The 25,185-nt window shown below is 45.9% G+C and overlaps 1 protein-coding gene and 1 long non-coding RNA gene across 3 annotated transcripts in view; one reads left to right on the top strand and one right to left on the bottom strand.

Moving 5' to 3' along the window:
• Positions 1-25,185, top strand: part of LOC149984548 (uncharacterized) — a 257,558-nt gene that overhangs the window by 109,004 nt on the left and 123,369 nt on the right. The window lies entirely within an intron of this gene.
• The window catches only part of LOC110518266 (zinc finger protein 407), a 203,265-nt gene that overhangs the window by 168,723 nt on the left and 9,357 nt on the right, over positions 1-25,185 (bottom strand). For both annotated transcript variants that reach the window (XM_036973835.2, XM_036973836.2), the window contains exon 3: positions 21,875-21,989. In XM_036973835.2, coding sequence (XP_036829730.2) covers positions 21,875-21,989 — 115 coding nt within the window. The remainder of the gene's footprint in view (positions 1-21,874; positions 21,990-25,185) is intronic.

Below are 25,185 nucleotides of genomic sequence, written 5' to 3'. Positions count from 1 at the left end.
GACAATGATCCAAAACATAAAGCAAAATCTACAATGGAATGGTTCAAAAATAAACATATCCAGGTGTTAGAATGGCCAAGTCAAAGTCCAGACCTGAATCCAATCGAGAATCTGTGGAAAGAACTGAAAACTGCTGTTCACAAATGCTCTCCATCCAACCTCACTGAGCTCGAGCTGTTTTGCAAGGAGGAATGGGAAAAAATGTCAGTCTCTCGATGTGAAAAACTGATAGAGACATACCCTAAGCGACTTACAGCTGTAATCGCAGCAAAAGGTGGCGCTACAAAGTATTAACTTAAGGGGGCTGAATAATTTTGCACGCCCAATTTTTCAGTTTTTGATTTGTTAAAAAAGTTTGAAATATCCAATAAATGTCGTTCCACTTCATGATTGTGTCCCACTTGTTGTTGATTCTTCACAAAAAAATACCGTTTTATATCTTTATGTTTGAAGCCTGAAATGTGGCAAAATTGATTCTTCATCTACTATAGTCCCACAACATTTCTATATACTATATTTACATGGTTTTTAAATCATGTTTAAACGTATATATTGAAAGGTTTCCAGTTTGCTCAGTTAATTTATTCGATTTCTTTATTGCTCTAAATCGAAATGCTCTAAATAGAAATGATAGTGGATGGATGCTGCTATAGAAATGATAGGTGCTATCGAGACAACAGATATGGCTGTACTAGCCAGGAAGATGGCTACATTATGGATGACTGAAGGCCCTACATCACCAGCCCACCTCCATAACCAGCCCTCCTGACCATCTGCCTCTGACACCGGTAATGGTAAGCGTTTGAATCCATTAGATGCTGTGAAAAAGGCCTGTTTGAGCGTGATGCTGTCACTCAGAGACGGGAAGGCGGGAGGAGGAAGAGGTTGGGGGGGAAGCGATGTGGGCCTGCCACAGCTGTCACTCACTGTGGATGAGAACTGTTAGCCTTAATGGATTCTTTCAGGCGGAAGGGCTTACGCGGCGGGCAGAAGTAAAATCGATGCGTTGTCATGAGCGAGTGAGGCATCATCAAACGGCCAGGTGGATAGGCAGGCAGGAAGCAGCGAGGCCCCACTCGGGTAGTTACGTCTATATCTCTCCACCACCACAACCGTGTGTGTCTGTGTGTGAGAAAGAGACAGACAGATGCTCTGCTCAGTTTTACACGCCCAGTGGGGCCTCTGCTGTGATTGTACGCATGAAAGAGGGCTCTGAACCCCATCATCTCTGTTGCTTTTATTTGACGGTCCTTTTGGAATCGGATAAATACAGTAGTGCACGTACATGTGTTGGTATGCACGCCAGACGCAGGCGTACACACACGCACAATTTGAACTCGTATTGGCGGACAAAATAAAAGACAAACGTCCTGTCCACATCTGCCGAATTCTAGGCAGGCAGGCAGACAGACAGACAAGCGGTATCATTAGCCTAGTTTTGCTGCCTTTTCGTATCCCCGTTTAACACCGTTGGGGGCGGGGCTCCTTGGATACAAGGGGCAACCTCTGGACCCCTGACTGGCCCTGGACGAGAGGCCAGGGGGTTGAGTGACAGGTAGATGTGCTGGAGATTGCTCCAAGCTGGGCTGCTGATACTGAGCAGGGTTGTGGTTGTCCAGCTCCCTCACTTTGCCCCTCTCTCTCTGGGCTCATTCAGCCAGAGGTTGCCCCTGTCACCGCCCCTGTCCTGGTTACTCTCTCCTCCCATTGGAACTTTTCATTCATGGGATAATGACGTAGGCCTAGATGGATCGAGGGAATTATTGACTTACGCTGGTTGTGTGTTAGATGTTTGTTCGTGTTAGATTATTATTCTTTAAAATCCCTTTTTCATCCCAACGTTGGGTGAAATGTTGAAGCGCTAGGGCCCAAACCCGTTTCAATTATTTTTGTCCCAGCAGCAAGGGATGTCTTTCTTCTGACTGAAACATAAAAGAGTTTATGTTGATTAAATAGCCCTGTTTAAAGCTGGGAGGGACCCAAAATAGGCTTTGGTCCTTTGGAAGATGAATAGGAGTTTAAATAAACGCACCTACCTTGGCTCCTCATAATGGTGTGACCTCTGGGAGAGAGACTCACTTAAGCCCTCATTTTCTATGTAAATGTCTCCACTTTTTGCTTGTAATTGTGCCCCAGTATCCTCTATGTCTATCTCTCTGTCACTGTCTCTGCCTGTCTCTCTCTCTCTCTCTCTCTCTCTCTCTCTCTCTCTCTCTCTCTCTCTCTCTCTCTCTCTCTCTCTCGCTTCCTCTTTCTCTTGCTTCCCCCTTTCCCCCTCTCTGACCCCCTTCCTTCTTCTTCTTTCCCTTTTTCCTCTCTCTCATCCATTGCTGATGAAACAGTTTGCACGTAAAACTTCTCTGTTCCACGTTGTCATTCTAGAGTATGATACGTACAACATGTGAAAGTATATTTTGTATATCAACTTAAATTGACTATATTTCGTCCTTATCCTACAACTTGAAATTAAGGTGCGACAATGAGCCACATATATTGGCATATGTAATCCATTTTTTTTAAAATCTTGGATTGAGATTTTTTTCCCCCCGGCGACGGTCATGGTCAAATGAGTCCCTAACGATGAGCAGGTTTTGAGTCTAACACCGGGCAGTGTTTGGCTTCCCTGTATAATAGGGCACAGATCAGGTTAAGGAGGCAACAGTCAGTGAGGTAGGCCTGAATAGTAACAACATGACCTCAGAAAAATTATCCCCGGGAGGGTACACACACATACACACACACGCACGCACGTACACACACACACACAACTGACCAATGCTCATTTCCCCACTCCTTGTAGTTGGCTAACCTGCTCTCTTCATTAGGGTGCCCCTGTGGGGACTTATCACTGTGTAGTCTTTGTCCTTGCTGTAATTGCCCTCTCGGTATGTCGCCTCCCACCACCCCTCCACCACCATGCAACCCCACCACCCCCCCAACGTCAGCCCCCTCGTGACAGCCCGGCGCGGCGCTCTAGTGGGGGGGCTCTCCTGAGACCGGCTGATCGGCCCCTGAGGTCCGCCAGCGTAGAGGAGCGTGTCCTAGTTAAAGCAGTACCAGGAGGGACACCCAGACTGAGACAGATACCACTGCCTGCCTGTGCCCAGCCTCTCTCCCGCTCTCTCCACCTACACTCACTTCTGTTTCTGTGTATCAGAAAAGTCCAGGGTCCATGAAAAATGTACCATATTGAAACTAGGCCCCCTGTTAAGTATTAATGTGTGTTTTTTTTAATGCATTTATTTATATGTTTTTGCATTTCATTATCTTGGTTGACGTTTTTTTGCTGAATTCAATTGTGTATGAAAGCAAACTGATATTTTCATGTGGCCGTGATATAAAATGGTATCGTAATTTTGGTGAAAAATAAAATATATATAAATAAAATTGCACGTAAACCATTCAACTGTACCCTTATACTAATTATACTGATAAATTGTACAGCAATTTTACTTCACTTGAATGCAAAAATGTAACACATAGAGATCGCTATTTTAGTATTCATAAAACGAAGCAAAGCCGGTACGCTTCTTCTTGAACTTTTAGAGGATACATCACATGTGTACCATAAGACCTACATGTACGACACAGTATGCATTTAGCACAACTCAGACATAACATTAGAGGCACTCTTGACATTCTAAAAAGTAAAATGGCGCCATCTACTGTCCATTACCAACTACACACAACTCATCGACAGTTCTCTCTCTCCTACTGACTCCCAAGAAAAGGATATTTGAGAACATAAAACTCTCAAAGAAAAAAATGTGTACATGCTGTCTTTCATCATCGGTGAAAATAAATATTGGGGGCTGGTGAAATGAGGGAGTTTGGCCACGTGGAACTTAATTTGGAGAGACAAAAAGTGGTGCACTGTAACACTGACCTATGTTAGTTGACTGAATAAACTGAATTAATAAATAAATGGTTCCTCACAGAGAGCGTGATCCCCCCCCTCGTCTCCAACCCCGTGCTGCTGCGTTCCAGTTCTGGTAATCGATGTGGCAGCGTTTTCACGGACGGCTGCAGGGTTCAGGCCGTAGCCCGCTTGGTAAGGGTTAATGCGGCAGGGAATAAGGAAGACAGTATGGCAGACTCTCGCTGTGGCGGAACTCTGGCAGAACGCGCCACCTCCCTCTGACCCGTGTCTGCCTCTCCCCTACGAGAAGCCAACCGGGTCCGACACTTGTGGATGTCCGAGGGGGAACGTGCGTCTCGGCCACTGTCGCTGACCAGCACCCTCACAATCTTGACACTTCCCCATGTCCCAAATTTAGCCCCCTCGCCCCTTGTGAGGAGCCGGAGGGCAATCTGGTGGCAGTTGTGATGACGGGGAGATTTTAGAGGGAGCCGTAGACAGAGCCTGTTGTAACCTCTCAGTGACCAGGGTCCTCCAACCCGCTAAACTCCCACATCAGCCTTAAGGCTAGAGGGGATACAGCCGGACAACAGGCAGGCAAGCGCATGTATAGGTCTAGATTATGCCTTTACCACAAAACATACAAAAACACACACAGGCACATAGGGAAACAATGTGTGTGAGATAGTAGTGACGCGTATACGAGCGTGCACAGAGTACACACATCGCGCACACAAGCACAGACACATAGGCTATACAAATACAGACACAGTACAAAAACAGACATTGTACTGCTGCATCCACATCTACAAGCCTTGGTGGAGTTTTCCTTGGGACATTTGAGGTATTCTGAGGGACCTGGAGCGAGGGGGCTGTAGCTATAGCTCACAGAGGATCCCAGTCAAGGACACAAACAACATCCCTCACCCGCCAATACTTCCTCGTATTTAAAAGACGGAAGGCTGTGGGGCTACCTGGGGGGGCCATATATACCCGTCCAGGGAGCCGCGGCTGGCAGGGAGGCCCGGTGATTTCAGGCTCCGAGGGTGTGTTGAGAGAGCTAAAGGAGAGCTGGGCGGTGGGAGTGACGGAGGGCTTTATATGTCAGGCACGGCGTTGCCAGGTTTTATGGCGGAATATTTTTGCTGTCAGAGATGGATAAGGAATCGCCATAAGGAGAGGGGCAGGGATACGAGCCTCGAGGGCCACGGTGTCTACTGATCGTGTTTACGGTTGACTTTCAATCATTTACTGTAGGTACAGTAGAAATACAATAAATCTAAGACTTTAATGAATCAATTAAGCGGGCAATGGAAAGCACCGGGCTAAGATGGTTGTATAGTCTGCCAGCTCTCACAGTCACAGGTCAGAATTAGACGTTAATCCCTTTGTCTCAAACGTCAAAATGTCAAAGTTGTTCCAAACGTCGAATTTCTAAGTGTTTAATGGTTAAGTTCAGGCATTAACTCTGAATGGTTAAGGTTAGGGATTAACTCTGAATGGTTAAGGTTTGGGATAGGCTTAAAACAAAAATATATAAAAAATATAAAAAATAAACGTTTTAATACTGGATTTGAACTTGCAACCTTTGGAATCAGAGGCAGATGCCCATCCACAACTGAAACCTACTTAAAGATAACAGCACTCACTGCTGCCCCTAGTGGCCAGTTCCCAAGTCCTATCCCAACATCCTCAGACATTGAGGTCCAATCCTGCCTTGTATCACAGGTGACCTGGCTGGTGGAGTAAATGTCTCTCTGATTGGTTGTTTGAGCTGGCGTGTAATCTCATTTCTAATATCGATCCCATTTATCATTATTGAATATTAACGTCTTTTTCAAAGAAAATGGTGCATATTGCCAAACAAACCTGAGGGATCGGCTGGATTTCTTGAATGTAAAATATGACCTAAAGCACGTGTCAAACTCATTCCACGGAGGGCCAAGCGTCTGCGGGTTTTCGTTCCTCCCTTGTACTTGATTGGTGATTTACGGACAGCGATTAGTACGAAACTCCCCTCACCTGGTTGTCTAGGTCTTAATTTAAAGGGGGGGAAAATGTACGCAGACACTCGGCCCTCCATGGAATGAGTTTGACACCCCTGACCTAAAGAATTCCTGAAAACATGAATGTTTAAAGAGAACTAGGGCCTAATGTGGTCTCCTGGACTGTCTGACCAACTAACTTGGTTAAGTCCTGATTCACACACTCACCTAAGCAATACCAGCCGAATCCTAACTTGAGAATAGCACACATAACTCTTGACTTTATGCAAGGTCCTCAAGTTAGGACACAAAACCTGGGCAAAGACGTCAGTTCAACATCTAGTTCTGATTTACATTTGATGAAGTTGTCAATAACGTGAATTCAATGTGAAATCAACATACATTTGAACCACGACATTAGATTTAAGTTGAAAAATTACAACAAATTCATTTTTGTTGTTGAAATGGCGTGAAAACAATGATTCAACCAGTTTGTACCCAGTGGGAAGTACTGGGTGGTTAGTCAACAAAGCATCAGACGGGTTCACGTAAACGACAGGCTCACTGAACGTTGGTCTCTCCTCACAGACAACAAACTGACATCATGATTCCTGACGAGACAGTTCACCTTCCCCCAGTCAAATAAAAACACTGCAAGTGTACTTTCTGTGAGGGAGGATATGAGTCGATTTAGTAAAACGGATGTCCGTTCCCGAGTGTGACAGACGCGGGGCCAGAGTGTGTGTGACAGAGCGAGAGGGGATCAGACATCCTAACCAGGACTACTCTCAGACACAAAGCGCTCCACACACACACACACGTCCCATCCACTCCTCTCCCCTGTCAGGGTAGGGCCACCACAGAGCAGGTACATCAGCTCAATTATGATGATGGCAATGAGTGATTGCATTTAGTCTCTCACCCATTTTAATAAGTCTGGGCCATCACAGATGGAGGGAGGGAAGGAGAGAGAGAAAAGGACAGAGAATGATGAAAGTCCATGGAGAATAAGAGCACGTCCTCCCAGCTGCCCACTGCACTGAGGATAGGAAACACTGTCACCACCGATAAATCTACAATAATCGGGAATTTCAATGAGCATTTCTCTACGGCTGGCCATGCTTTCCTCCTGGCTACCCCTACTCCATCCAACAGCTCCGCACCCCCCGCAGCAACTTTCCCAAGCCCCTCCCTGCTTCTCCTTCATCCAAATCCAGACAGCTGGTGTTCTGAAAGAGCTGCAAAACCTGGACCCCGTACAGATCAGCTGGGCTAGACAATCTGGATCCTCCGCCATTGTTGCAACCCATATTATTGGTCTGTTCAACCTCTCTTTCATATCGTCCAAGATTCCTAAAGATTGGAAAGCTGCCGCGGTCATCCCCCTATTCAAAGGGGGTGACACTCTAGACCCAAACTGTTACAGACCTATATCCATCCTGCCCTGCCTTTCTAAAGTCTTCGAAAGCCAAGTTATCAAACAGATCAGTGACCATTTAGAATCTCACCGTATCTTCTCCACTGTGCAATCTGGTTTCCGAGCTAGTCACAGGTGCACCTCAGCCACGATCAAGGTTCTAAACGATATCATAACCGCCATCGATAAAAGACTACTATGCAGCCGTCTTCATCAACCTGGCCAAGGCTTTCGACTCTGTCAATCATCGCATTCTCATCGGCAGACTCAACAGCCTTGGTTTCTCAAATGACTGCCTCGCCTGGTTCACCAACTACTTCTCAGATAGAGTTCAGTGTGTCAAATCGGAGGGCCTGTTGTCTGGACCCCTGGCAGTCTCTATGGGGGTGCCACAGGGTTAAATTCTCGGGCCGACTGTCTTCTCTGTATATATCAATGATGTCGTTCTTGCTGTGGGTGATTCCCTGATCCACCTCTATGCAGACGACACCATTCTGTATACATCTGGTCCTTCTTTGGACACTGTGTTAACAAACCTTCAAACAAGCTTCAATGCCATACCACACTCCTTCCATGGCCTCCAACTGTTCTTAAACGTTAGTAACACTCAATGCAAGCTCTTCAACCGATTTCTGCCCACACTCTCCTGCCCGACTAGCATCACTACTCTGGATGGTTCTGACCTAGAATATGTGGACAACTACAAATACCTAGGTGTCTGGTTAGACTGCAAACCCTTCCAGACTCACATTAAGCATCCCCAATCCAAAATTGAATCTAGAATCGGCCTCCTATTTCGCAACAAAGCCTCCTTCACTCACACTGCCAAACATAACCTCGTAAAACTGACTATCCTACCGACTCTCGACTTTGGCGATGTCATTTACAAAATAGGTATAGATATATCTAGGTATATCTCACTCATCTCACGAACCACTGCTTTTAATCAGGGCAAGGTGTCTGGTAACATGACCGAATACAAACAGTGCAGCTATTCCCTCCGCAAGGCTATCAAACAAGCTAAGCGCCAGTACAGAGACAAAGTAGAATCTCAATTCAACGGCTCAGACACAAGAGGCATGTGGCAGGGTCTACAGTCAATCACGGACTACAGGAAGAAATCCAGCCCAGTCACGGACCAGGATGTCTTGCTCCCAGGCAGACTAAATAACTTTTTTGCCCGCTTTGAGGACAATACAGTGCCACTGACACGGCCTGCAACGAAAACATGCGCTCTCCTTCACTGCAGCCGAGGTGAGTAAGACATTTAAACGTGTTAACCCTCGCAAGGCTGCAGGCCCAGATGGCATCCCCAGCCGCGCCCTCAGAGCATGCGCAGACCAGCTGGCCGGTGTGTTTACGGACATATTCAATCAATCCCTATACCAGTCTGCTGTTCCCACATGCTTCAAGAGGGCCACCATTGTTCCTGTTCCCAAGAAAGCTAAGGTAACTGAGCTAAATGACTACCGCCCCGTAGCACTCACATCCGTCATCATGAAGTGCTTTGAGAGACTAGTCAAGGACCATATCACCTCCACCCTACCTGACACCCTAGAACCACTCCAATTTGCTTACCACCCAAATAGGTCCACAGACGATGCAATCTCAACCACACTGCACACTGCCCTAACCCATCTGGACAAGAGGAATACCAATGTGAGAATGCTGTTCATCGACTACAGCTCGGCATTCAACACCATAGTACCCTCCAAGCTCGTCATCAAGCTCGAGACCCTGGGTCTCGACCCCGCCCTGTGCAACTGGGTACTGGACTTCCTGACGGGCCGCCCCCAGGTGGTGAGGGTAGGCAACAACATCTCCTCCCCGCTGATCCTCAACACTGGGGCCCCACAAGGGTGCGTTCTGAGCCCTCTCCTGTACTCCCTGTTCACCCACGACTGCGTGGCCACGCACGCCTCCAACTCAATCATCAAGTTTGCGGACGACACAACAGTGGTAGGCTTGATTACCAACAACGATGAGACGGCCTACAGGGAGGAGGTGAGGGCCCTCGGAGTGTGGTGTCAGGAAAATAACCTCACACTCAACGTCAACAAAACAAAGGAGATGATTGTGGACTTCAGGAAACAGCAGAGGGAACACCCCCCTATCCACATCGATGGAACAGTAGTGGAGAGGGTAGCAAGTTTTAAGTTCCTCGGCATACACATCACAGACAAACTGAATTGGTCCACTCACACAGACAGCATCGTGAAGAAGGCGCAGCAGCGCCTCTTCAACCTCAGGAGGCTGAAGAAATTCGGCTTGTCACCAAAAGCACTCACAAACTTCTACAGATGCACAATCGAGAGCATCCTGGCGGGCTGTATCACCGCCTGGTATGGCAACTGCACCGCCCTCAACCGTAAGGCTCTCCAGAGGGTAGTGAGGTCTGCACAACGCATCACCGGGGGCAAACTACCTGCCCTCCAGGACACCTACACCACCCGATGTCACAGGAAGGCCATAAAGATCATCAAGGACATCAACCACCCGAGCCACTGCCTGTTCACCCCGCTATCATCCAGAAGGCGAGGTCAGTACAGGTGCATCAAAGCTGGGACCGAGAGACTGAAAAACAGCTTCTATCTCAAGGCCATCAGACTGTTAAACAGCCACCACTAACACTGAGTGGCTGCTGCCAACACACTGACACTGACTCAACTCCAGCCACTTTAATAATGGGAATTGATGGGAAATGATGTAAAGATATCACTAGCCACTTTAAACAATGCTACCTTATATAAATGTTACTTACCCTACATTATTCATCTCATATGCATACGTATATACTGTACTCTATATCATCGACGGTATCCTTATGTAATACATGTATCACTAGCCACTTTATACTATACTATGCCACTTTGTTTACATACTCATCTCATTTGTACATACTGTACCCGATACCATCTACTGTATCTTGCCTATGCTGCTCTGTACCATCACTCATTCATATATCCTTATGTACATATTCTTTATCCCCTTACACCACATATGTCAGAGTCAAGGCCCGCGGGCCACATCCGGCCCGCAAGAAGGTTTTTTACGGCCCCTGGGATGATCTTGATTTATTATTAGAACCGGCCCGCAGCAAGCCGGCAGCCCGCAGATCTTTTACACGCACCAATACTACATTTCCCACAATGCAAAGGTGACGCACCGAGCAGTAGGCTGCTTCATTTCAATATTTATTGGCACAGCAGTCGTCAGCATCACAGTAAAATTAACTTTCAGATACCCATCAAAAATGGCAAAACGGAAGGTGGATACTGAGAACCGGGGGTTTCAAACAAGGTGGGAGTCGGAGTATATGTTCACGAAGGTAGCTGGAAAACCTGTGTGTCTTCTGTGTGGAGAAAGTGTGGCGGTACTGAAAGAGTATAATCTGAGACGACATTATGAAACGAAACACGCGGACAAAAACAAGAATATGGACATGGAACAAAGGCTACAAAAGGCAGAGGAATTAAAACGAGGCCTCAAATCTCGACAGGCTCTGTTCAAAAAAGCCAAATCACAAGGCCAGGCTGCTGTCAAGGCCAGTTTTATTTTGGCAGAAGAGATCGCTAAATCAGCCCGGCCATTTACGGAGGGGGATTTCATCAAAAACTGCATGATTAAAGTTTGTGACGAAGTTTGCCCAGAAAAAAGGCAACTCTTTTTAAATGTGAGTCTGAGCAGAAACACCATTGCCGAGAGAGTAGACCAGTTGTCCATCAATCTAAAAGAGCAGCTTGTGAAAAAGGGAAAAGATTTTATTGCATATTCCTTGGCTGTGGATGAGAGCACCGACATTTCTGACATTGCCCAGTTGTCAATTTTCATCCGCGGAGTGGACTCCAACCTAAGCGTGACAGAGGAGTTTTTGGCTTTACGTCCTATGCATGGCACAACTACGGGGCATGATTTGTATGAAGAGGTGTCAAGATGTGTAAATGAGATGGAGCTGCCTTGGGAAAAACTCGTGGGTTTGACAACCGACGGAGCACCTGCGATGTGTGGACACAGGAGCGGACTGGTGGCGAAGATACGGGAAAAGATGCAAGAGGAAAACGCGACAGGTGAGCTGACAGCTTATCATTGTATCATACACCAGGAAGCGTTGTGCGGTAAAGCCTTGAAAATGGAGCATGTAATGAGCATCATCACGCGCACAGTTAACTTTATCAGAGCCAAAGGTTTGAATCACCGCCAGTTCAAGGCATTTCTGACGGAGTTAGAAACGGAGCATGGTGATTTGCCTTATCACACAGAGGTGCGATGGCTAAGCCAGGGAAAGGTGCTTCAAAGATGTTTCGAGCTTCGTGAGGAGATTTGTCTGTTCTTGGACAGCAAAGGGAAAGACACAACACAACTCCGAGACGAAATGTTTCTGTGTGAAATGGCTTTTCTGTGTGACATTACGAGTCATCTGAATGCAATAAACTTGCAGCTGCAGGGTCGGGATCGTGTCATCTCTGATATGTACAGTACAGTGAAGGCATTTAAAACCAAACTGACTCTGTGGGAGACGCAGATGCGGAAAGAAAATTTGAGCCACTTTCCCAGCTGCCAGACCATGAAAGAGAAGCTCTCTACCAGTGCGTTCCCGAGCACACAGTTGGCTGATAAAATAGGTATGCTTGCCGCTGACTTTCGACGCCGATTTGCTGACTTTGAAGCACAAAAAAGCAGGTTGGAACTGCTCGGTAACCCATTTGCTGTTGACGTGGAAAGCTCACCACCAAACCTCCAAATGGAGTTGATTGACCTCCAATGCAATGATGCACTGAGGGCAAAATATGCGGCAGTGGGTGCTGCGGAGTTCGCCCGTTTCCTCCCCGGCACAATGCCCCAGCTGCGCATCCAGGCTGCTCAAACGTTGTCTATGTTTGGCAGCACATACCTGTGTGAACAACTGTTTTCTTTGATGAACCTGAACAAAACATCACACAGAAGTCGACTTACTGCTGAACACCTCCACTCAATTCTGAGGATTTCTTCAGCTCAGAGCCTTACCCCGAACATTGATGAACTTGTGGAAAAGATGGGACACCACCAAGTATCACCCTCAACCTCAAACAAGTGAACATTACTGTGCAATCACATATTTAGAGTTTTTACTCAGTTCAAGTTTAAAAGTTAAAATTTAATATTTGTTTTCACTGCATGTTACTTCTCCTTAAACAAAGTGTTGTTTTTGATTAATAGATTTTTGCACTTTATTTTTTTGTATTTCAATCCAATTATATTTTAAAAATATTTCAGTTGAGTGGATGATAGAAAATTGCTATTATTGTTTTTTCTTTGAAGTAAATTTAGCCCACTTTTGCTAAAATAGAAAATATAGTCTACTGATGGTGCCTTGAATACCGGTTTCTTTCATTTAATGTTCATGTTATGGGGATATTTATATAAAGGAAATTTGTCTTTTGTGTCTGTTGAAAATTAAAGATTACTGACAGAGCCATAAGAAAATATTGCTTTATTTATCTGATCATATTGTAATATATTTGTTAGGTTTTCAGTAGGTTCAATTAGGTTCACTAGACTATATGCGTCATTTAAAAATTTTTCAATGAACATTCGAACAGTCCGGCCCTCGTCTTGTAGCTGATTTTTTTATTTGGCCCTCCGTCCATTTGACTTTGACACCCCTGCCTTACACTGTGTACAAGACAGTAGTTTTGGAATTGTTAGTTAGATTACTTGTTATTACTGCATTGTCGGAACTAGAAGCACAAGCATTTCGCTACACTCGCATTAACATCTGCTAACCATGTGTATGTGACAAATAAAATTTGATTTGATTTGATTTGATTTGGTCATTCCCAAAGCCAACACCTCATTTGGCCGCCTTTCCTTCCAGTTATCTGCTGCCAATGACTGGAACGAATTGCAAAAATTGCTGAAGATGGAGACTTATATCTCCTTCACTAACTTTAAGCATCAGCTATCTGAGCAGCTTACCGATCGCTGCAGCTGTACATAGCCCATCTGTAAATAGCCCATCCAACTACCTACCTCATCCCCATATTGTTTTTATTTACTTTTTTGCTCTTTTGCACACCAGTGTTTCTACTTGCACATCATCATCTGCACATCTATCACTCCAGTGTTCAATTGCTAAATTGTAATTACTTCACTACTATGGCCTATTTATTGCCTTACCTCCTCACTCCATTTGCCCACACTGTACAGTATATAGATTTTTCTATTGTGTTGTTGACTGTACACATGTTTATGTGTAACTCTGTGTTGTTCTTTGTTGCACTGCTTTGCTTTATCTTGGCCAGGTTGCAGTTGTGAATGAGAACTTGTTCTCAACTGGCCTACCTTGTCAAATAAAGGTGAAATATATTTTTTTATAATTTAAAAAAGAGAGAGAGAGAAGGTGAAAGATAAAGACATAGGGAGAAAGTGAGAAGAAGAGAGAGATAGGAAAGGGAGGAAGAGACAGTCAATGGATGGGTGGCTCATCTCTAGCCAGCTAACAGCATCCCAGATGCCTCCTGGATGGTATCAAACATCTCCACAATGAACTCGCCATGAAATAATCTATACCTACAGGAAGGCAATTAAAAAGTGTCAGGGGAGATTAAAAGCAGCATGACAAGCTTTTCACTGGGACACGGGTTCACCTGGTGGCACCATGGTGTGTGTGTGTGTGTGTGTATACACGTGTGTGTGTGCGCATGGTGGGGGGACCAACCGCTCTCCGGCATCACTGAACCCCCTTTTAAAAGCCCCCTCATGCATATTTAAAAGGCCCTCAGTAGCCGGGCAGCTCCGACACAAGTTTGCAAACCAGCGTAATGTGCCTGTTTGTACTGAGAGGGGGGGCTCACTCCGGATATCAATTAACTCAAACGCTGTCACTCTGAATGGAGGGACAGCCCATTCCCCTCTACACTTCAACTCAGCTTTGCGTCAACCCACACAGTGCCACCCATCTCTCACACTTCCGCTCATCCTCCCCTCCTCACCCACTGGCCTCCCTCCTACCGACTCTCACTCCCTCTATCTTTATCAACCCATCTCCTTCTTGCCCTGTTTCCCCTCACTCCCACCACCCTCTCTCTCTCTCTCTCTCTTCGCCCCCCCCCCCCCCCCCCCCCCCCCCCCCCCCCCCCCCCCCCGCCCCCTCCCTCTCCGTCTCTCCGTCTCTCAAGCAGCGGTAACTGAATGCACAAATGACTCTCCCCTCCACCTTTAACTCCCACTAAATCTTTCCCCTTTTCCACTTTGCTGAGCCGGGATATTTTATTCCTCCATCAAATATGCATCCCATTAATTAAGTTAAATTACTCCTGACTGCCAAATATCCCCTGCCCCAATGGGTGTCAACACAGAAAGGCATGAATGTGAACCTGCAATGACACGGCCGCACACTTAAACATGAGTTACAGCCTTCCTCAGCTTCCATCCGCGGGCATATTACCAGACACTTCAGGAGTACTGGAATTAAGCACTGTTCTCTCCTTCCCCTGCCGGCTTTTAATAAGTGCACAATGGATGACACACGCACTTTTGACAAAGAGAGGGACTGATATTTTAATTATACACTTTTTTCTCTCCATTCTCTCTCCCTCTCTCTCTCGCTCGCTCGCTCTCTCTCCCTCATCTTTTAATTGCTGTTGTTAATCACTCATTAACTTCTCCTCCCCGGTTGGTGTGCAACTCCTACATCTACCTACGACAGGATTAGCTCAATGGAATCAACCGCTTGGCTTTTATCTCTCGAACAAGGGATTTCTTCCTTTTTAAACTAGGAGATGTGTTTCTGAGCCACAGCAGAGATGTTTGTTCTTCCTTTGCATTAACTGCATTTGAAATCATTGATGGAGTTGCAATTAAACACACCTTCGTTCAACTTACAGACATCCCCATAATGCCTAAGGGCATGTGTTATTGTGTGCCATTTGCGGTCCCCTGATACCAACACACAAAGAGAGCAATGCACGGGTGATATCTATCTTACGTACTTTCTCTCTCTCTCCTCATATTCCTCCCTCTATCTCTCCATCTCTCTCGCTCTCGACCCTCTTCATCTTCCCTCCTTCCTCTCTCTCTCGCTCTATTTTGTCACCATTCTCACCCCAGACATCGCTATGGGAGCTGTTTTGTTGTGTATAAAACTAAGTCGAGACATCAGGTCCACTCGTCTCTTCTGATGAGATGGAGGTCTCTGTGTGTCGTGATTGGGAATGACGTGTGCCAGACGGGCACCAAGAGGTGGGGGGGGGGGGGGGGGACGTACTCACAAGGGCATTGAGCCTTTGGGAACTAGCCAAGTCTCCCTTTCACTCAGAGCGAAGGCCAGAAGAGAATGACAATCATGGATCGTCTGGATATTTAAAAGATATCTTGAACAGACTTTTCCAAAATGTCTAAGCGAACCAATAAAGCATGCCATTTCAGAGGGGAGCATTTTGCGCTTACCGTAAAACAAGGCAGCGATCAGACAAACCCTTCCATAAATCTCTTTCATAATCATAACCCATTGCAGCTTTCTACGTAAGTTTTCATTATACCACACGGTGTAATGAAAGTGTAGCAAGGCCAATTGACTCCAACAGGCCCATCCAAGCCTTTTTTGCTGATGTGATGAGCAAACCAGGCCTCCAGAGTGTATGTGCTGAGTTAGCTGCTTTAGCTAAAACACTGATCTTGCCGTTTATGGAGCCTGGCTTTTGTTTGTTTTTGTTTGATTAAAGGGGAATGTTTTGATTTTAAAGCCCCTCAGCCCCCATTTCGAGGCCACTAAAGAGCAAGCAGGACCTCGACCTTGACCGTTAAGTGTCTGAAGATCTTACTAAAAGGTAGGCCTAATAGGATGGATAAGCTCAGAAAGAGAGAGTACGTACGCTAGATGCAAAAGAGACGCTCAGTTGGACGCATTCAGCCAATACAAAAACATACTCACAAATATTTCCACCTAAAGTATAATTTGAAGCATACATCTGATATTGCAAAAGAGGTTTGGGGTCACATTACTAAGAGTAACATTACTAAGTTTTGATTAACAGGTCTAGACTGATCCCAGCTCACAGAACAAAGATGCTCCTTAAATTATTGAATATTTCCTCAATTACTGCATACCTAATACCAGCATATAGGTCAGTGGAATATACTGTAGAATCTAACGCAAACTGACTGTGAAATATTTACCAACTGTGTTGCACATTGTATATGACTGTTAAAGATACTGCCCTGTCGTGGCTTTAGTAAGTGTGTGTGTGTGTGTGTGTGTGTTCCTTTCTGCGAAAACATTAAATTTTACAAACATCAGCCCAAGGCTACTAAACACATCCAATCTATTAGGTTGTGCTTCATCATGTTATGGCGGGCTAACGGGCTGTAAAGCTGTCCCGGTCATAAAGAGCGATCGCGGCGCACAAAAGTGAAGTCAGAAACAGAAGCCAGAGCTCCACGAGCAGACGGACCCCTCCTCGTTATCATCCAAACAGCTCTGTCACATATTTAACCTTTCTAGACCAGCCTTTCTGCATTCTTTTCCGTATGACCTTTAGGGCTACTTATTTAATTTCCGGATAATGCCGCACTAAATAAAGTTAAGCGAATCAAAGCAAAATGTGTTTGTTTTGGTCGATAAGGATCGTGCGCTGACTGACGTGATAGTGAAGATGGGTAGCAAAACGCTAAACATTGATACTTCTTTTAATGTGGATAAATGCCATGTGTGTTTCTGATTGGGGGGAGGGGGGAATTCTTTTTCATTTAAAAAGGACAACATGACCTAAAAAAAAAAAGCATACAAAAAAAACCCTGAGTTTGGTATAGGCGAGGAGAAATGTCTATTCAATCAAGATACAAGCTCATTTAGAACTTTTTCAGGACGGTTGCAAATGAATTATGCAAACATAACGCGGCTCGTGGTGTCTGGCTTGTTGAGAGTAAATATGAAATGTTTTCATCTGTTGTGTGATAATGAATTCAGTGTTTTTGCATACCATTTCGTTCCCCATGCACATGGGTGGGGGATCCTTTTCGTTCACACGAACCTATATCATTTACTGAGGCAATGAGCTTTCAAATGTCGTCTCCTCACATAAGTACAGAGCTATAGCCTGGGTGTTGTACTTTCAGACACAATCCAAAGCCTTAACAGTGAGAGAGAGAGACTGCTTCACACCAGAGTGGAAATGCGATGAAGTCGCTAATGCACATGATGATTAAGTGTAACTCAAATACCGACTGTGTTGTTCACCGACCTGACAGGCCGTAATTTCCTGTATTATATTCGCCGGTTTTAATTGCACGCCACCAACACCCCTCTGACACGTTATGAAGCGATGATGTACAATTATTTTGGGGGGGCGGCGGAGAGATCAGGGGGGAGTGACGTTGTAACCCTCCTCATCGGGATCCCAACCATTAACACCGAAAAAATAGTCTGAGTTAAAACCAGATTCTGTTTGAGGATTAAAGAGTATCACGTCAGGGAGGAAGAGGGGTGGGAGTGGTGGTGGCGGGGGACACACAATGGAGGGGCTGAGATAAGTGACGGCTTTCTCTGGATAAGCAGAGCGCTAAGATGCTCCTCTCCTGTCAAGGCCCGGACTCTCTCTCACACACACACACACACACACACACACACACACACACACACAGAGGCCTGGGCATTAAGACATATTACAGAGGATGAGCTGGGGAAGGGAGGGGAGGGCGGAACTGAACTGATGGGGCTATTCTGGGACCAGCAGAAGACACACTCACAGACGGGGAGACACAAAAGCCTGACAAGAGCCAGCCCTATCCTGTTCTATTCAAATCACATGACACCAACATGAAACGATGACTAAATATACTCACTCCGGACTCGGCTACTAAGTCAACGGAGGGAGGGGGGGGACGACTCTCAGATACCGAAAAGACGGACAACTTTTTTGGGGGAGATGAAGAGAGAAACCGTTAAAGTTTAAACTGGAGCTAGTTGACGGGTAGTTCCAACTATAGTGGCCGTCTGGACGATATGATATCATAGAACCAGGTCCAATGGGAGGACCATCCAGGATGCTGTTAATACTTCCTACGACTTGGCCCCCAGATATTAAACCAATGCTTCACAGCGTTTAGACTCCTGATGCATAATTTAACACGTACAAACAGCTCTGGCTGGCCATGGCATCTTTGGGGAGGGTGAGGCGAGAGCGGTGGGGCTATGGGGGGGGGGGGGGTGGTACGGGTAAGGGATGCTGAAATGCTGAATCCAGGGCCTTTTGGGAGGAGAGCACATGATGGAGGAAAGGAAAGGGAGTGCTCATTAAATGGCCCACTGTGGACCGACACACACCACACAAAGACAAGAAACAGCCTTGTGTTTAAAATGATTTTTTTTACCAATTAAATACAGTATGAGGAATCTTGCCGTACTGTATGTGCTAGGGAGGCAATTTGTGTTTTTCTGCTGGTTTTGCAGGTTATGTTTTTATGGCCAACTTCGGACTACATCAATCAGTTAGGAGATGTCATTGCTGCAAGATTCAGTATTTTAATTCTTAAAAGTCTAAGCCTTTGGGGGGGCAGGGGGTCTTTAGGTATCAAAAAAATATATGTAAAAAAAAATTGAAAATATAGATTTTGGTCTTTACTACTATAGCCCATAGAAATGCATTGAATAACACTTTCATGAATGGCAAAAAAGACAGTCGCAGCAGTCTAAAGCACTGCATCAGAGTGTTTGAGGCGTCACTACAGACCCGAGTTTGATCCCGGGTTGTGTCTCAGCCGGCCGTGATCGGGAGACCCATGCGGCGGCGCACAATTGGCCCAACATCGTCAGAGTTAGTGGAGGGTTTGGCCAGCCGGGATGTCCTTGTCCCACCGTGCTCTAGCGACTCCTTATGGCGGGCCAGGCGCAGTGCACGCTGACTCTGGTCGCCATCTGTACAGTGTTTCCTCCAACACATTGGTGCGGCTGGCTTCCGGGTTAAGCGAGCAGTGTGTCAAGAAGCAGTGTGGCTTGGCAGGGTCGTGTTTTCAAAGGACGCATGGCTCTCGACCTTCGCCTCTCCCGAGTCCGTACTTGTCCCAGTGATGGCAAGACTACTACCAATTGGATATCACGAAATTGGGGAGAAAAGGGGGTACAAAATAAAAACTTTTTTTTTTTAAACTTGTTGTAAAAAGCAGAGGATATCAGCTAAGAGACGTGTCAATCTGAAGGACAAGAAAGACACAACGAAAGAGAGAGGAACCGAAACAGAAAAGAAGAGAGAGTAACTGTTAGCTAAAAGAAGGGGGAGAGAGAGAGAGAGAGAGAGAGAGTGTAAAGGCATGGTGTACACACGACACAACCTACCTATTCTGAACAGCCCTCTCACAGCGTTCTCACGTTTGATTGGCAGCTGGGTCAGAGGTGCCTATCTGTCCTGGCCTTGATTTGCATTTGTTAATTAAATGCCACAACAATATGATCTTTAACTATCAACAACTTCCCAGAGTCCTCTGCGGAGACGAGCAGCTCTCCGTGGCTCTCGGCTCAGCTAAAGTGAGGTGGACAGCAGAGGTGCACCACATCCATTTGGGGACGTCTCAATCGTTAGCGCACAGTGTCAAAAGCGGGTAATATTCGCAGCCACAGAGTTCACCGGGGGGAGCGCCAATCGATGGCGCAGGGAGAAGGACCACACGCGTATTTAGATTGAGTTAAACAAACGCTGCTCCTCCTCAACATTCTAACGAGAGCAGGATGAGCTCGCTCTGTGACAGCAATGGGAAATGAATGAACAGACTACTGGTTAACATTACATTGGCTTGTCTTGCAAAGCAGGGAAGCCATGTAGAACCATAGAAATAGAATTACTGATGAATGTTCCAGTCAAATTGCCATGGTCTGAGGGGCTTTGTGCGTTCCAGTAATTGTATCTCTGCGTGTAAAACCACCCCATTTTGCTTAAACATATGAATTTCAATTTTGTAGTGCCAGAAACGTCGGTCGAGTGAACTTAAAACGAACGCTTCAGCTATAGTAATCAAGATGATAAATCGTAATAACGAGAAACGATTTCATTAGATAAAGAGGGTTTTGTTTCGCAAAATATCACCTCACCCAGTGGGTGTAACAGAATGCCTAATGGCCAGCCTACATTGTAATCTCACTTTCTAGGTCAGCCCAAACCCGAAAAAGGGAAATTGCATTAACTGAGACATGAACAACCATTAGCAACATCTCTGCATTCAGATTAACCACCAATACGTAGGCCTATATTATCTAATCTGAATACTTTAGGAAGAGAGAGTATGTCTACTTTGGCCTTAATGAGGGTGTTTCTGGTCTGTTCTTTGTTTGCTGCTCTTTAGTCAAGAGGAAAGTTGCCCCAGTGATCAGTCAGTAGTGAGCGCGCGTGCGCGTGCGCGCACACACACACACACACACACACACACACACACACAGACACACACACACAGACACACACACACACACACACACACAGGGCCGATTTGTCACCAGTGTCTAGCTCAGGCGGGAGATAGCTCCTCCATCCGCAGTGATTTGTGAAACCAGAAGCTGTATTTAGTACACTCGTTTAAAGGCAGTCAGGCACATAGGAGAACTGCGTTCTGTCTGTCTGTCTGTCTGTCTGTCTGTCTGTCTGTCTGTCTGTCTGTCTGTCTGTCTGTCTGTCTGTCTGTCTGTCTGTCTGTCTGTCTGTCTGTCTGTCTGTCTGTCTGTCTGTCTCTGTCTGTCTGTCTGTCTGTCTGTCTGTCTGTCTGTCTGTCTGTCTGTGTGTCTGTGTGTCTGTCTGTCTGTCTGTCTGTCTGTGTGTGTATATTCTCTTGGTCAAAGCCCAAACACATTTATAGCACTTGGGGATAAGGCTTTAGCTGGAGGGCTTGTGAAACATGAGCCTTTCTCCTCATTAGAGGTAGCTGTGTTTAACAAAACCTGTTTGCCTTTCTGTAAAACGTTTGCGAACGGCGGCGACAAATAAACACGCTCATTCCACTCGAACGTGGCAGAAAGAAGAGGGAGAAAAACATAGCGACCGAACTGAAACGGAACACATTGAAACAAGCAGTTTAGACAGAAGCATCGCGGGGGACTAAATAACTACACGTCCTGGTCTGTGTACCACATAGCCGCAGAGAACGTGGTACAAGCTGAAGATCCTGCTATTTGGTCCATTTCCAAATGACACAGAAACACTCCCACGTGTCCATTTGAACACAGTAAGATGGTAGGAAGATCAAGCATGGGAACAGCACCGACTGAACTGAACTTGGCCTAAACGCAGTGCTTCTGTGGCCGTAGGAAAGAGACGCAGAAGCCTTTTACGTTGAGTTTATGGGCTTTAATGTTGACTACGGTGAGATATGACAGATTGTATTGAAACATATCACAATAAGAGAGGAAATAATGGTTTGCCGAGCAAGAGTGTCTTTTTCTTGTGATCCGACCTAAATGGCAAAAAATGACTTAAAAACCCAATAAGACCGTAGCAACGTAACAGGAAAACAAGTGTTTCTTCTTAAGTTCAGATAGTACCTTGCCGTTTCCTTCCGTTTAGGACCTTTTTTCTTCCGTTTGGAACTTAACGAACACAACCCGGGCATCCCCCAGTTAAAAAGGTAGTGACTAGTCACACTGACTGTGCTACTCACCCACAGATGTGGCACTTGTACTCTCTCATGCCCAGATGTCTCTTCACGTGGTTCCTGGCGTCACCCAGCTGGGCGGTGGCAAAGTTGCAGATTTTGCACTTAAACGGCTTCGATCCTGCAAAACAATAAGTGGCGTCAATTTATCCTACTTTATGTATTGGGAAAAAATACACAAATGATTATGAACAGTATAATAAAAAAGAAAGGAGGGGTTGTAGACGTAGGGGTGAAGGTAGAGGAGAGCTATAACGCCGAGGAGGGAGGGACATTCTTTACTAGCATTCTAACAGAATTTTTTTTGCAGAATTGCAGAGATGGTGACACTGTGAACGATGACGTGCTGTATTCTTGTTGTTAGTCAGGTTGTTGAAATCTGTAGTATTGTTAACAGCTTCTGTACTACTTTACTACCCAAGATTGACTGTAAAACAACCAGGCGGCCTGAGTCCAGGACATACATCAAAACTATGGAATAAGATGGTTGAGAGAATGCCAAAAGTGTGCAAAGCTGTCATCAAGGCAAAGGGTGGCTACTTTGAAGAATCTAAAATCTAAAATATTTATTTAGTTACGACATGATTCCATATGTGTTATTTCATAGTTTTGATGTCTTCACTATTATTCTACAATGTAGAAAATAGTACAAATTAAGAAAAACCTTTGAATGAGTAGGTGTGTCCAAACTTTTGACTGGTACTGTAAAAACAAACAAAAAACACAAGCTCCTACAGTGAGTACATGGCTTTTCTCTCCTTCAATCTCCTCTCTATTGTTCCTCGTCACTCTCTCCATCTCTCTCTTACCTACTCTTCCTTCCTTTGCTTCTGGATGCATAAATTGGATACCAAAGGTCAGGCAGAATACGTAAATCAATTTTTGTGTGCACTCACTACCACGTTCCATCATTAAAAGCGCTAATCACTCTGCCTGGCTTTGCAGGGAGGTTTCCTTCTAATCATTGTCATTAATAAATGGGGAGGGGGGGGGTGGCGCTGGCGTTTGAGAGAGGGGCACAGTCTCTGCCCGCCATTTGTCATTTAAGAGCAGCAGAGAGAGAGAGGGGGCTGCTATGGATCATCAGCGCCCATGATGGCTAGAAGGGACACCACACCCTAGGCTAATAGAACACACCTACTGGGGAAGGCCTATTCAATCAAACAAGCGCTGCAGCATGCTGCAGAATAGTACTGTAGCATTGTAAATATGGCACAACATAACAGTCCAATGTGGTTGCAGTTTGACTAGTGATAACATTTATGCATAAGTCAATTCATGATTGCAACAACAGTGCTATTTTTCCTAAATTAATTTAACCCCAGCCATTGTTATTTCTTTGTGTAGATAGAATATACACAAGATGTGTATGCAACTACAAGTAAGGGCCATTCATGTGGATGGTGCCGCACAGACTAGGGCCAGGTCCCATGCAGACAGCATGCAGACAGACTAGGGCCAGGTCCCATGCAGACAGACTAGGGCCAGGTCCCATGCAGACAGACTAGGGCCAGGTCCCATGCAGACAGCATGCAGACAGACTAGGGCCAGGTCCCATGCAGACAGCATGCAGACGGACTAGGGCCAGGTCCCATGCAGACAGACTAGGGCCAGGTCCCATGCAGACAGACTAGGGCCAGGTCCCATGCAGACAGACTAGGGGCAGGTCCCATGCAGACAGACTAGGGGCAGGTCCCATGCAGACAGACTAGGGCCAGGTCCCATGCAGACAGACTAGGGCCAGGTCCCATGCAGACAGACTAGGGCCAGGTCCCATGCAGACAGACTAGGGCCAGGTCCCATGCAGACAGACTAGGTCCAGGTCCCATGCAGACAGACTAGGGCCAGGTCCCATGCAGACAGACTAGGGCCAGGTCACATGCAGACAGACTAGGGCCAGGTCCCATGCAGACAGATAGGGCCAGGTCCCATGCAGACAGACTAGGGCCAGGTCCCATGCAGACAGACTGGGGCCAGGTCCCATGCAGACAAACTAGGGCCAGGTCCCATGCAGACAGACTAGGGTAGCAGTTCTCCAGTATGACAAACCAATCTGTCTGGGAACCTCCTATAAAATACTCGCTATGCATTTTTTACAATCCTTTCTCCCAGTGAATATCCCAAGACGCATTGCAATATTTATTTCAGGGGCAGCCGCTGATTTGATTAAGCACTTTGTGTAGATTACTAATTCGTTCATACACGGTTCACTTGCCGCGAGCTGGAAGTACGACGCGTTGAATGTTAAACTTGTAACGAAGATTGAAAGGCAAGCGCGTGCTAACAAGGCCTGCAAACAGACGAGGGAGGGGCGTTAGCACATGAGCGCCGGTGAATCGGGCCTCTTCATTTAGCCTCGCCACACACACCCCTATGATGCGCACCCAAAACAAACATACAAATACACACACAAATACACACGCACAGACACACGGACACACGCCCAAGCCGAGGTGAAGCGAGAGACAGGCGCAGAGGGAGAGGATCTGGCCAGATGGCTGTGTGAGTGAGTATGAGACATGGCAGGAGGAGAGAGATGTAGTATTCCTCCCTTCCCATGTCTCATCATGTTAATACACCACCACTCCACTTAAACAGCCTACATGAAACTGAAATTGACCATCAATGCAGTGTCATGTTAAATTAATATTGCCAACCACAATGTGGCTCCCTCACATCCCAGATGAGATGGGTAATGACTAATTCATTTCCTTGAGAACCCTCCCGCAATGTTTAACCCTCTCTCTCTCGCTCGCTCTATCCACCCTCATCTCTCCCATATCTAAAGCCTAAGGGATACTTCAGGATTTTGGCAATGCTAGCAGATACCCATAGACTTCCAGTCATTGCGTTAACGCTAGTTAGCATTAGCTTGCACAACTACCTCGAACTTCCTTCATAGTGGACACTGAGACATAAACATGGTGTCCACAAGTTCATCTGACTCTGGGGAAGTAGATAAAGGGCATCGTTGCCAAAAATCCAGAAATACCACTTTAAAAAACGGAAAACCCAGTTTTAAAACATATTCAAAATGGACATATTTTTTTTCCCCAGGGTTGAATATTCAATCAAATATCGTGGGAACATAATATCCATGTCTGTCTACCACCCCAAGATAAACGTTTTTTTATCAAGAGAGGCCCGATCAGACATCATACAGCCAGACCAACACATACAAACCGAGCTTCTGTAACTAGCTTTTATACACCTTCAGAAACTCACTGTGTCTGTGTGTGTATGTGTTAGAGAGAAGAAGTGTGTGTGTGCACGCATCTTTGGCAAGTGTGTGTGGTGATTATGTGTGTGTGCCCATT

The sequence above is a fragment of the Oncorhynchus mykiss genome, chromosome 3 (genome assembly GCF_057628025.1).
Source record: "Oncorhynchus mykiss isolate SJ-2025 chromosome 3, ASM5762802v1, whole genome shotgun sequence".
In the NCBI taxonomy this organism is placed as follows: Eukaryota; Metazoa; Chordata; class Actinopteri; order Salmoniformes; family Salmonidae; genus Oncorhynchus; species Oncorhynchus mykiss.
Note: the sequence above shows the minus strand (reverse complement) of the source record. Positions and strands in the feature narration are given on the sequence as shown.